Consider the following 14117-nt stretch of genomic DNA (forward strand, 5'->3'; position numbering starts at 1 on the left):
GGATATTTGTCAATGTTAGGATATCTCAGTCACTCAGACAGTGTATTCAGCCCCAGTTGCACTGCTAAATGACTTTAATATTGGAAAAGATCCCTGGGTGCTTCACCTGAGCATTGTTGAAATGAATATATAGATACGAGAAATCTGTAGGTGAACAAAGGGCTTGGCAATCGCGGGAGAGAGAAAGAGACAGAGAGAGAAAAACAGCGAGAGAGTAAGACAGATAGAGAGAGAGAGAGATAGAAAAAGAGAGAGCGATCAATAGGACAGAGGGAAAGAGATAGAGAGAAGAGAGAGATAGAGAGGGACAGAGAGATAGAGAGAAAACACAGAGAAAGACAGAGAGATAGAGAGAGTGAGAGAGAGAGAGAGAGACAGATAGAGAAAGGGAGAGAGATAGATAGGACAGAGGGAGAGAGATCGAGAGAAGGAGAGAGGGATAGAGAGAGGGATAGAGAGGTGGAGAGAGAGTTGGAGAGAAAACACAGAGACAGAGATAGAGAGAGAGTGAGAGAGAGAGAGACAGATAGAGAAAGGGAGAGAGATAGATAGGACAGAGGGAGAGAGATAGAGAAAAGGAGAGAGAGATAGAGAGAGGGACAGAGAGGTGGAGAGAGAGATAGAGAGAGAAACACAGAGAGAGACAGAGACAGAGAGGAAGGGTGGGGAATTATCACATTGGGGACGGTCCTGTTGTTTTATTCATAGAAAGGATTGTTTGGCCACTTGAGAGGGTGCAGTGAAGATTTACAGTGATGGAAGACTCCAGGCTCCTTCAGGACATGGGTTAGCGAGTGGGGGTTTGGCAAGGGGCATTGGACCGAGCCCAGTTTCTGTTCCATGTAGCTGTTACACCAAGAGCTGTCGTGAAACCCGAGCCTCAGTTGAGAGACTACACTGAGGTGTTCCTGAACCGTGTGCACTGACCGTGGGGAGGCTGTTGTGTGAATCTTCCCGCTGTTCCAGGGAGAGCGTTACAGGGAGAGAGTGATATCACGGAGAGAGAGTTACGGAGAGAGTGATGTCAAAGGGAGAGAGATATGGAGAGTGTGATGTCATGGGGAGAGTTATGGAGAGTGTGATGTCACGGAGAGAGTTATGGAGAGTGTGATGTCACAGGGAGAGAGTTATGGAGAGTCAGATGTCACAGGGAGAGCGTTACAGGGAGAGAGTGATGTCACAGGAAGAGAGTTATGGAGAGAGAGTGATGTCACAGGGAGAGAGTTATGGAGAGTGTGATGTCACAGGGAGAGTTATGGAGAGTGTGATGTCACAGGGAGAGAGTTATGGAGAATGTGATGTCACAGGGAGAGTGTTACAGGGAGAGAGTGATGTCACAGGGAGAGAGTTATGGAGAGAGATTGATGTCACAGGGAGAGAGTTATGGAGAGTGTGATGTCATGGAGAGAGTTATGGAGAGTGTGATGTCACAGAGAGAGTTATGGGGAGTGTGATGTCACAGGGAGAGCGTTACAGGGAGAGAGTGATGTCACAGGGAGAGAGTTATGGAGAGAGTGACATCACGGAGAATTAAGGGGAGAGAGTGATTTCACAAGGAGAGAGTTATGGAGAGGGTGATGTCACAGGGAGAGAGTTACGGGGAGAGAGAGATGTCACAGGGAGAGAGTTGCAGGGAGAGAGTTATGTCACAGGAAGAAAGTTATGGAGATGGTGATGTCACAGGGAGAGATTTACGGGGAGAGTGATGTCACAGAGAGATAGTTACGCAGAGAGAATGGCGTCACAGGGAAAGAGTTATAAGGAGAGAGTGATGTCACAGGGAGAGAGTTATGGAGAGAGTGACATCACAGAGAGAGTTACGGGGAGAGTGATGTCACAGGGAGAGAGTTACGGGGAGAGAGTGATGTCACGGGGAGAGAGTGACGTCACAGGGAGAGAGTGATGTCACAGGGAGAGAGTTACAGGGAGAGTGATGTGACAGGGAGAGAGTGACGTCACAGGGAGAGAGTTACAGAGAGAGTGATGTCACAGGGAGAGAGTTATGGAGAGAGTGATGTCACAGGGAGAGAGTGACGTCACAGGGAGAGAGTTATGGAGAGAGTGACGTCACAGGGAGAGAGTTACGGAGAGAGTGACGTCACGGGGAGAGAGTTACGGAGAGAGTGACGTCACAGGGAGAGAGTTACGGAGAGAGTGAAGTCACAGGGAGAGAGTTACGGAGAGAGTGACGTCACAGGGAGAGAGTTACGGGGAGAGTGATGTCACAGGGAGAGAGTTATGGAGAGAGTGATGTCACAGGGAGAGAGTGACGTCACAGGGAGAGAGTTACAGAGAGAGTGATGTCACAGGGAGAGAGTTATGGAGAGAGTGATGTCACAGGGAGAGAGTGATGTCACAGGGAGAGAGTTACGGAGAGAGTGACGTCACGGGGAGAGAGTTACGGAGAGAGTGACGTCACAGGGAGAGAGTTACGGAGAGAGTGACGTCACAGGGAGAGAGTTACGGAGAGAGTGAAGTCACAGGGAGAGAGTTACGGAGAGAGTGATGTCACAGGGAGAGTTATGGAGAGAGTGATGTCACAGGGAGAGAGTGACGTCACAGGGAGAGAGTTACGGAGAGCGAGATGTCACAGGGAGAGAGTTATGGAGAGAGTGACGTCACAGGGAGAGAGTTACGGAGAGAGTGACGTCACAGGGAGAGTTTTCAATCCCTGGTTCCTGCACAGTCTCACTGGAGAAACCTCTCAGGGGTTGAGGAGGGTGAAGAGCTGAACTGTATCCCGAGTTTATCTTTCCTCTCTCCATACCTTACACCTTCTGTTTCTCTGTCTCTCTCTCTCTCGCTCTCTGCATGTCCAACTGCTTCTTCAATACTCACTCTCTCCCTCTTCTCCACTCCACACTCACCCTCTCTCTCCTCCTCCCCTCTACACTCACCCTCTCATCCTCCCCTCTACCTCCACAGTCACCCTCTCTCTCCTCTTCCCCTCTACCTCCACACTCACCCTCTGCCCCCTCCTTCCCTCTCCCTATTAACTCCCTCCACAGTCACCCTCTCTCTCCTCCTCCCCTCTCAGTCCTCTCTCCCTCCACACTCATTCTCTCTCTCCTCTTCCCTGCCCCCTTCTCTCTCCCCACACGCACACTCTCTTCCTCGTCTCTCCACACTCACCCTCTCTCTCCTCCTCTCTCCTTCCACACTCACCCTCTCTTCCTCTACTCCCCTCTCTCTCCATACTCACCCTCTCTCTCTCTCTCCTTCCCGCTCCTTCCTCTCCCTCTCCAAACTCACCTGCTCCCTCTCTCCTTCCCTCTCCCTCTCTCCCTCCTCCCCTCACACACACCCTCTATTCCTCCTCTCTCCACACTCTCCCTCTCTTTCTCCTCCTCCCCGCTCCCTCCTCTCCCTCTCCACACTCACCCTCTCTCCTTCCCTCTCCCTCTCTCCCTCCTCCCCTCACGCACACCCTCTATTCCTCCTCTCTCCACATCCTCCCTCTCTCTCTCCTCCTCCTCCTCCCCGCTCCCTCCTCTCCCTCCTCGCTCACCCTCCCTCCCTCCCTCCCCACCCAGCACCCCCCGAAGACACTGTTGCTGGTTGAAGTGGGCTTTGTGTATGAATAATCTGTTGCGAGGTGGGGGGGTTGGTGGGTTGGGGGGTCAGGTTGGGGGCTGACGGGGGGCAGTGGGGATGGTGGGGGGAGTGCTTTCTCTTGCCTTCTCTCGCTAACGCTTGGTGTTGCGTGTCTGGCTAGGGAAGCGGGGACGGAGAAACAGTGTGGGATCGCTCGACAGTACCATGGAAGTAAGTGGCAGCCCCCACCCTCCTTCAAATCATCAACCCCCCCACCCTTCCCAATAAAAACCCCCCCCCTCCGCCACTTCACCCCCTCCCACCCCGGGTACCTGCCTGATGTCCGCCATCTTGACTATATCCCCCCCCCTTACCGCATGGACATGCATGTTGCTGTCACCCCCTCCAGTGTCTGCATGCGTTTCCCCCCCCCACCCCATTATACCCCTCGTCATACATCCCCGCCCCACCCCCTCCCTCTGTGCCTCCCGTTGTCGAATTGCCCTCACAGAGTGGGGGGGCCCTGGCACCACCCCCCCCCCCCCCCCCCCCCACCTTCCTCCCGCCTCTCCCCACCCCCCCAACACCACCCCGGGCCAATCCCCATCCCGAATCCGTGGGGTTCCCATTCCCGGAGCAAGTTCCGTGAGATGCACCCCCCCCCCCCCCCCCCCCACCCCAACCAGGAAGGATTTCCATCCCATTCCAGGCCCCCCCAGGGAAGGTGTGTAGGGAGGTGGGGGAAGGGGCCCCGAGCAGGAATGCTGACCCCGTGTGGTCACCCTGTCCCCAGACCCCCTTCAGCCCTCAGTCGCCACCCCCCCCCCCCTCTGCGTCCGACTCTGGGAAGGGCGATTCCTCCATCTCCCAGCTGCCCGGCGCGTACAGTTTAATCGCTGACCCTGTCAGGCATCTCGCTGCCTGTGATCAACCGCTTTCTCACACCTTACCGTCAGCTCTGGGCACAGGCACACACACATACACAGACACACACACACACACAGACACACACACATACACACACACACACACACACACAGACACACACACATACACACGCACACACACACGCACACACACATACACACACACACACACACACACTCACAAACACACACAGACACACACACTCAGACACACACTTACAGACACACACACTCACACACACACAGACACACATACTCAGACACACACATACTCACTCGCACACTCACAAACACACAGACACACACACTCAGACACACTCACAGACACACACACACTCAGACATACACACAGACACTCAGACACAGACACGAGCTCACACACACACACACGCACAGACTCACACACACACACACTCACGTGCGCACACACAGACACACACACACTCACAAACACACACACTCAGACACACATGCACACACACATACACACTCACACATATACACACACTCACTCACTCGCACACACACAGACACACACACACTCACAAACACACACACTCAGACACACTCACAGACACACACACTCGCACACTAACTCACACACACACACTCACATGCGCACACACACACACAAACACACCCACACTCACGCACTCACACATTCACACACACACACTGTCTAACTTCCAGATGAAACACAGAAAGCGCTGGGCACATGCAGCTGGTCAGACACATGGAGAGGGAAGCAGAGCTGAGGCCGACCCCATCAGAGCGCAGCTCCGGGTCATCACCGAGCTGCGAGGTGGGCTGGGATTCTCCAGCCCCTTCGTGGGAGATTGGGGGAGGGGCCCAGCCGAAGGGGCAGAGACCCGGCCGCTCCCGGAGAAGGGAAGATCCCTCCCCCGTTGGCCCTGCTCCTCTCTCCGCGGGCGCTGCCTTGACCTACCAGCGTTCCCGCTTCCCGCTTCCCCTCCGTCGCGCAGGTGACCAAGCTCCTCTCTCCCCTCCCCCCGCCCCCCGTGGCACAATCGGCTCGCTCCTCACCGCACAGGGGTGGGTGGGGTGGGCTCTGGGGACCCGGGTTCCTCCCACCGCCTGGCGCTGGCGTCGCTCATCAGCTACAGGGGCTGCGCGCCTGGTGAAGGTGACTGTGTAACCAGGAGATGTTCTCTTTCTTTTTTTCCCCTCCCTCCCTCTCTCTCTCTCTCTCCCTCTCTCTCTCTGTCTCTCTCTCGCTCCTGCAGGGATCCATCATTAGCATCCCCCGGGTGCAGCCGCGACCCATACCCATCCAGGAGGAGGCGACGATGCGCCCGCACCGACAGCTCTCCAACTCAGCCTCGTTCCTGGGCTCCCTCTTCGGCAGCAAGCGGGGCAAGCAGGGCGTCCACACCCACTTGCAGGCTGGCGGCGCCCAGCAGTACCCGGCCTCCTCCTACCAGCCGGCCTACCAGCTCCAGGCCGGGCAGTCGGAGGTGCCCTCCAAGATCCAGGCGCTGCACGCCCAGTACTGCCAGCCCCCGCCGCCCTACTACCACCACCACCGCTTCCATGCCCAGGCCAACCCCCAGCATGCCAACGTCACCCTCCAGCGCCCGTGCCGACAGAGGCCAGCACTGCCCCCGCTCCTGCCCCGGGCAGCCCTGGCGCACCCCGTCCGCCCGCCGGTCAGCTCGCCGCAGTCGCCGCTGGCCCCCCACCCGCTGCCCGCCTACGCCGTCAGCCAGCCCCTGGGGGGGCCCTACGGGCAGCCCCACCCCCACCCGGGGGCCCTGCAGCTGCAGCACGCCCAGCTGGCCAAGCCCCCCCACCTGCACCTGCTGCCGGCGCAGCACCCGCTGGCGCAGCACACCCTCAAGCCGCACCCGCTGGCGCACCACACCCTGCAGCACGTGCAGCAGCACGCCTTGCAGCAGCAGCATGCGCGGCAGCATGCGCTGCAGCAGCAGCACGCCTTGCAGCAGCAGCAGCACGCGCTGCAGCAGCAACAGCATGCGTTGCAGCAGCAGCATGCGCTGCAGCACGCGCAGCAGCAGCACGCGCTCCAGCAGCAGCAGCACGCGCTGCAGCAGCAACACGCGCAGCAGCAGCAGCATGCGCTGCAGCAACAGCACGCGCAGCAGCAGCAGCATGCGCTGCAGCAGCAGCAGCATGCCCTGCACCAGCCGCCCCAGCTCTCCCCCCACTCGCCCCTCTCCCCCCTCACGCCGCACTCCCCCCTCACCCCGCTCACCCCACTCACCCCCCTCACCCCGCAGTCCCCCCACTCCCCCTACTCGCCGCTGCTACCCCTCTCGCCCGTGCCCCCGCACCCCCAGCAGAGCCTTGTCGGGCAGCCGAGCAGCCAGGTCTCCACCGGAGTCAAAGCCAAGCCCGTCAACCGGATCAGCACGGTGGTATGAGCGAGGGACCAAGGATCGGGGGTGGGGGGAGGGGGAGGGTGTTGGGTGGGGGAGGGTGCGCGGAGCTTTGGGGAGGGGTTTCGGTGGGGGTTGGGGTGTGGGGTAGGGGGGGTGGGGAACCGTTCCTTAACCTCACTCCTTTTGGAAGTTTCAGCACCGTACCCACTCACGGATGGATCTTCCCTTCGAAAATAGGGAGCGGTCGTCGGGGAGGTGGTAGACGCTGAGTTCTGAGGGGTACCCTGGCCCACCAGGGCCTAACCGGGCCTACCGTGGCCTAACTGGGCCTACCCCGGCCTATCTGGGCCCGCCCCAGCCAAACCGGGCCTGCCATGGCCTAACCGGCCCTAACCCGGCCTATCTGGGCCTAACCGGGCCTATTTTGGCCGACATGGCCTACTATGGCCTACCAGGCCTACCCTGGCCTACCAGGGCTTGCCCCGGCCTATCATGGCCTAGCGAGGCCTAACTGGTCCTACCCCGGCCTACCAGGGCCCAACCGGGCCTACCATGTCCTAACCCAGCCTCTCTGAGACTACTCTGGCCTACCATGGCCTAACCAGGCCGACCCCGGCCAATCTGGCTACCCCGGCCTATCCTGGGCTAACCAGGCCTACCCCGGCCTCCCTGGGCCTACCTGCCCAGAAGGAAAAGCCAGTTCAAAATGATCAACTCCCAGTGCAAGTCAGTAAAGCTGGCACCAGTAATAATGGAGTTCCATTTTAAGGCACACAAGACCCGTTCCGGACAGGTTTTGCTGGTACCCTTCACTTCCGAGGTTTCACTTGTTTTTTTTTTCCTCTCTCTCCTTCTGGGCCGGCCTACCCTGGCCTGCATATCATCACAGCCTGGGCCTCGATTTCTTTCTTATCCCAGCAACCACCACCACCCCCCACTCCAAAGCCCTCGTCATAAGACGTGTGCGGGGGGGAAAAAAAAAACTCTGAATCTCCTCCACCTCCCCCCACCCTTTATTTTTTAATATGTAAAAAGACAAACAGGACAAAAAAAAAAGATATATAAACTCTTGCTGTGTTGCACGAAAGCCTGCAAAGGCCTAGGGGAGGGTGAAAATATTCCCCCCCCCTCCGAAACTACCGCTAAAAATGAAACGTGCCTCGCTGGCCCAGCACTGAAGCTTGAAAAAAATTGAGGATAGGGAAAGAGAGATTTACTGCGGGGCTGCGTTTCTGACAGAATGTATATTGAAAAAGAAAAACATATATTTAATTGTAATTAATTAATATGCGGACTGTATAATTCAGCAAATATATTTATTGAAGTACTTTGTCAAACTAAGACGTCAAAACAGCGGGTGAGTGAGAGGGTGAGACGGCACAGAGTGTGATGGTCACCACTCTCAGGTGTTGTCGTTTCTGATCGGATGAAACAGGATTTGAGGAAGACGAGGCGATGCTTTCCTCTGGGTCATCTCTGGATACCTGTGGGTGCTCCGGGAGAGCGAGGAGGTGTGTGGGTGTTTGTTCAAGGGTCCGTCTTTCACCCACGTCTGGGGGTCACCCGTGGTGGGAGGGGGAAGAAATCGCAGACCCGCGTCCCGTCACCGTGCGGGGGAATCACAGACCCGCGTCCCGTCACCGTGTGGGGGAATCACAGACCCGCGTCCCGTCACCGTGTGGGGGAATCACAGACGCAGACCCGCGTCCCGTCACCGTGTGGGGGAATCACAGACACAGACCCGCGTCACCGTGTGGGGGAATCACAGACCCGCGTCCCGTCACCGTGGGGGGGAATCACAGACACAGACCCGCGTCCCGTCACTGTGTGGGGGAATCGCAGATACAGACCCGCGTCCCGTCACCGTGTGGGGGAATCACAGACCCGCGTCCCGTCACCGTGTGGGAGAATCACAGACCCGCGTCCCGTCACCATGTGGTGGAAAACAAGGGGTGGATTTATTCTGATCTCGTGGGCACTCTGACTGTGAGACTGTGTCACAACTGCCTTGAAACACACGTCCAGCTTCCATTGTCCCCATCAAACACTCCCAGGGCAGGTACAGCACGGGGTTAGATAGAGAGTAAAGCTCCTTCTACACTGTCCGCATTAAACACTCCCAGGACAGGTACAGCACGGGGTTAGATACAGAGTAAAGCTCCCTCTACACTGTCCCCATCAAACACTCCCAGGGCAGGTACAGCACGGGGTTAGATACAGAGTAAAGCTCCCTCTACACTGTCCCCATTAAACGCTCACAGGGCAGGTACAGCACGGGATTAGATACAGAGTAAAGCTCCCTCTACACCGACCCCATCAAACACTCCCAGGGCAGGTACAGCACGGGGTTAGATACAGAGTAAAGCTCCCTCTATACTGTCCCCTTCAAACACTCCCAGGACAGATACAGCACAGGGTTAGATACAGAGTAAAACTACCTCTGCACCGTCCCCATCAAACACTCCCAGGACAGGTACAGCACGGGGTTAGATACAGAGTAAAACTCCCTCTGCACCATCCCCATCAAACACTCCCAGGACAGGTACAGCACGGGGTTAGATACAGAGCAAAGCTCCCTCTACACCGTCCCCATCAAACACTCCCAGGACAGGTACAGCACGGGGTTAGATACAGAGTAAAGCTCTCTCTACACTGTCCAATCAGTTTGAGTGTTGCACATTGATCAAAGCCATGTTCCTTGCCATACAGATAGTAAAAAGCACAGTGAAGTGTCCATTAAAATATTAAAATGCCTTTAATTCCACCCTGAGATATTGTAAAATAATGTGGAAATATATTTGTAGTTGATTTTCAGCTATCCTGTACATATAATATAAAATGTAAAATATCTAAGCTTTAAATTACTGAACAGACCATTACACCAGAGTTACAGACTGGAATCTAATCGAGGGGTTCGGGGGCTTTATATATAGAATAACAGATACCCGGGAGTGAGTTACAGACTGGAATCTAATCGAGGGGTTCAGGGGGTTTATATATAGAATAATAGATACGCGGGAGTAAGTTACAGTCTGGAATATAATTGAGGGGTTCTAGGTGGTTAATATATAGAATAACAGCTACTGGGGGGTGAGTTACAGACTGGAGTCTAATCGAGGGGTTCGGGGGAGTTTATATATAGAATAACAGATACCCTGGAGTGAGTTACAGGCTGGAATCTAATTGAAGGGTTCGGGGGAGTTTATATATAGAATAACAGATACCCGGGAGTGAGTTACAGACTGGAATCTAATCGAGGGGTTCGGGGTTGTTTATATATAGAATAACTGATACCCGGGAGTGAGTTACAGACTGGAATCTAATCGAGGAGTTCAGGGGGTTTATATATAGAATAACAGATTCCCGGGAGTGAGTTACAGACGGGAATCTAATCGAGGGATTCGGGGTGGGTTTATATAGAGAATAACAGATACCCGGGAGTGAGTTACATGCTGGAATCTAATCGAGGGGTTCGGGGTGGTTTATATATAGAATAACAGATACCCGGGAGTGAGTTACAGACAGCAATCTAATCGAGGGGTTTGGGGGTTTATATACAGAATAACAGGTACCTGGAAGTGAGTTACACACTGGAATCTAATCAAGGTTTTTGGGGTGGGTTCATATATAGAATAACAGATACCCGGGAGTGAGTTACAGATTGGAATCTAATTGAGGGGTTCGGGAGTGGTTTATATATAGAATAACAGATTCCCAGGAGTGAGTTACAGACGGGAATCTAATCGAGGGGCTCAGGAGTGATTTATATGCAGAATAACAGATACCCGGGAGTGAGTTACAGGCTGGAATCTAATTGAAGGGTTCGGTGGAGTTTATAGATAGAATAACAGGTACCTGGAAGTGAGTTACACACTGGAATCTAATCAAAGTTTTTGGGGTGGGTTCATATATAGAATAACAGATACCCGGGAGTGAGTTACAGACTGGAATCTAATCGAGGAGTTCAGGGGGTTTATATATAGATAACAGATTCCCGGGAGTGAGTTACAGACGGGAATCTAATCGAGGGTCTCGGGAATGGTTTATATGCAGAATAACAGATACCCGGGAGTGAGTTACAGACTGGAATCTAATCGAGGGGTTCAGGTGGGGTTTATATATAGAATAACAGATACCCAGGAGTGAGTTACATGCTGGAATCTAATTGAGAGGTTTGGGGGGGTTTATATATAGAATAACAGATACCCAGGAGTGAGTTACAGACAGGAATCTAATCGAGGGGTTTGGGGGTTTATATACAGAATAACAGGTACCCGTGAGTGAGATACAGACTGGAATCTAATCGAGGGTTTCGGGGGGGTTTATATATAGAATAACAGATACCCTGGAGTGAGTTACAGATTGGAATCTAATTGAGGCGTTCGGGAGTGGTTTATATACAGAATAACAGATTCCCAGGAGTGAGTTACAGACTGGAATCTAATCGAGGGGTTCGGGAGTGGTTTATATGCAGAATAGCAGATACCCGGGAGTGAATTACAGACTGGAATCTAATCAAGGGGTTCGGTGTGGTTTATATATAGAATAGCAGATACCCGGGAATGAGTAACAGGCTGGAATCTAATTGAGGGGTTCGAGGGGTTTATATATAGAATAACAGATACGCGGGAGTGAGTTACAGACTGGAATGTAATCGAGGGGTTCGGGGTGGTTTATATATAGAATAACAGATACCCAGGAGTGAGTTACAGACTGGAATCTAATCGAGGGCTTCGGGGGGTTTATCTCTAGAATAACAGATACCCGGGAGTGAGTTACAGACTGGAATCTAAGCGAGGACTTCGGTGGGTTTATATATAGAATAACAGATACCCGGGAGTGAGTTACAGACTGGAATCTAATCGAGGGCTTTGGAGGGTTTATATATAGAATAACAGATACGCGGGAGTGAGTTACAGTCTGGAATCTAATCGAGGGGTTTGGGAGGTTTATATGTAGAATAACAGATACCCGGGAGTGAGTTACAGACTGGAATCTAATCGATGGGTTCGGGTGGTTTATATATAAAATAACAGATACCCGGGAGTGAGTTACAGGCTGGAATCTAATCGAGGGGTTTGGGATGGTTTATATATAGAATAACAGATACCCGGGAGTGAGTTACAGACTGGAATCTAATCGAGGGTTTCGGGGTGGTATATATATAGATTAACAGATACCCAGGAGTGAGTTACAGACAGGAATCTAATTGAGGGGTTCGGGGGTTTTTTTATATAGAATTACAGATACCCGGGAGTGAGTTACAGGCTGGAATCTAATCGAGGGGTTCGGGGGGCTTTACATATAGAATAACAGATACCCGGGAGTGAGTTACAGACTGGAATCTAATCGAGGGGTTCGGTGGGGTTTATATATAGAATAACAGATACCCGGGAGTGAGTTACAGACTGGAATCTAATCGAGGGGTTCGGCGGGGTTTATATATAGAATAACAGATACCTGGGAGTGAGTTACAGACTGGAATCTAATCGAGGGGTTCGGGGGGGGTTTATATATAGAATAACAGATACCCGGGAGTGAGTTACAGACTGGAATCTAATCGAGGGGTTCGGGGAGTTTATATATCGAATAACAGATACCCGGGAGTGAGTTACAGACTGGAATCTAATCGAGGGGTTCGGGGGGGTTTATATATAGAATAACAGATACCTGGGAGTGAGTTACAGACTGGAATCTAATCGACGGGCTCGGGTGGTTTATATATAGAATAACAGATACCCGGGAGTGAGTTACAGGCTGGAATCTAATCGAGGGGTTCAGGGTGGTTTATATATAGAATAACAGATACCCAGGAGTGAGTTACAGACTGGAATCTAATCGAGGGGTTCAGGGTGGTTTATATATAGAATAACAGATACCCGGGAGTGAGTTACAGACTGGAATCTAATCGAGGAGTTCGGAGGGTTTATATATAGAATAACAGATACCCGGGAGTGAGTTACAGACTGGAATCTAATCGAGGGGGTCGGAGGGTTTATATATAGAATAACAGATACCCGGGAGTGAGTTACAGACTGGACTCAGCCATGTCTCTATGTTCGGGGTGGTAGACAGGTTGCTGGTGGACTGTGGGGGGCATTGCAGCTGACTCAGGACGGACACATCAATGTTAACCAGGGTGCAGGAATCCGGGTCAACGTGTCCTCTTCCCTCCCTCCCGCAACACCCATGGAGAGAGGCCAAATCTGGGGATTTGTCACCCCCTCCTCTACCCCTCGCCAACGAAACCCTGGTGGCCGCAATGTGAGGAACACAGGTCCCACCCCCCCTGCCCTTCCATCTCCACCCACCACCCCCCGCCCCCAACCACCTCCCCTACACTGGCTAACCCCCTCCTCCTCCCCCCTCCCTCCGCCAACCCACCCCCACCCCTCCCTCCGGCTCTGCATCCCGTGCCAACCGAGGGTTCAGACCGGGACGTACCGGTGGTACCCCAGGCCGACAGCTCCCCATCCCCCCGCTCGCTCGCCCACCACCCCACTGACCTTTCTTCCCCCTCCCCCTCCCCCGCACGATTCCCGGGAATGGGCCGGGGTTGGGGGGGGGGGGGTCCACGTCCTCGGCAGAGGGAAGAGCTCCCGCCGGGTATCCGGAGCTGTCCTTCGGAGATCGGGGCCCTTTTGTGGAGCAATGTCAGCGCGTGCATGTTACAAGCCTCTTGTGTGATGTAAGCAAATGCATGGTCTCAAATCACGTGACTGGTGGAAAGCGTGTCAGCAAAAAAAAAAAGTCGTGTTCGTATCGTCCCCTCTTTTTCTTTTTGGGTTTCTCTTCTGTTGTCAAAGACGATGTGGGCGATCTCCGCCTCTGGTGTGTACATAATTACCTGACGAAATAGGACGAACAAATAAAGAGATCTGTTAAGTTATTTTTCACAGTTTGGCCGCCTGGGAGGCTGTGTTCGTGCCGGGGGTGGGGTGGGGGCGGGGCAGAGGGAGAGCCCTCGAAACGGAGCGGAGGAGGTGGAGGAGGAGGAGAGGGGCCTTCAGCCTCCAGTCGAGCCCCTTGCTGGCCCTTGGGAACGGGCTCTCCCAACTTGGTCCGGCCCTCCTCCCTCTGCCTCCGACCTGCTCCTCCACCCACTCCCCCCACATATCACCGCACATTTCTACCCTTCGAGTATTTATCCTTTTCGAGGGTGAATCTGCTTCCCCCGCCCTTTCGGGCAGCGCCTTCCAGATCACAACAACTCGCCGCGTCCAAAATAAATAAAATTCTCCTCATCTCCCCTTCCCCCCCCCCCCCCCCCCCTCCCGCCGATTCTCTTCAATCTGTG

The 14117-nt window shown here is 53.9% G+C and overlaps 1 protein-coding gene and 1 long non-coding RNA gene across 2 annotated transcripts in view; both read left to right on the forward strand.

Moving 5' to 3' along the window:
* Nucleotides 1–6862, forward strand: part of LOC144677253 (IQ motif and SEC7 domain-containing protein 2-like) — a gene marked incomplete at its 5' end in the record, with an annotated part of 33419 nt that extends 26557 nt beyond the window's left edge. Inside the window, 3 exons of the mRNA XM_078537436.1 lie at nucleotides 3716–3765; nucleotides 5705–6520; nucleotides 6719–6862. Coding sequence (XP_078393562.1) covers nucleotides 3716–3765; nucleotides 5705–6520; nucleotides 6719–6862 — 1010 coding nt within the window. The remainder of the gene's footprint in view (nucleotides 1–3715; nucleotides 3766–5704; nucleotides 6521–6718) is intronic.
* A 5255-nt stretch (nucleotides 6863–12117) lies between these two features.
* Nucleotides 12118–13672, forward strand: LOC144677254 (uncharacterized). The gene is made up of 2 exons (XR_013575588.1): nucleotides 12118–12186; nucleotides 12813–13672. It is a non-coding gene; the product is annotated as an uncharacterized LOC144677254 (long non-coding RNA).
* The last annotated feature ends 445 nt before the right edge of the window (nucleotides 13673–14117 follow it).

The sequence above is a fragment of the Cetorhinus maximus genome, unplaced genomic scaffold, assembly GCF_964194155.1.
Source record: "Cetorhinus maximus unplaced genomic scaffold, sCetMax3.hap1.1 HAP1_SCAFFOLD_2365, whole genome shotgun sequence".
In the NCBI taxonomy this organism is placed as follows: Eukaryota; Metazoa; Chordata; class Chondrichthyes; order Lamniformes; family Cetorhinidae; genus Cetorhinus; species Cetorhinus maximus.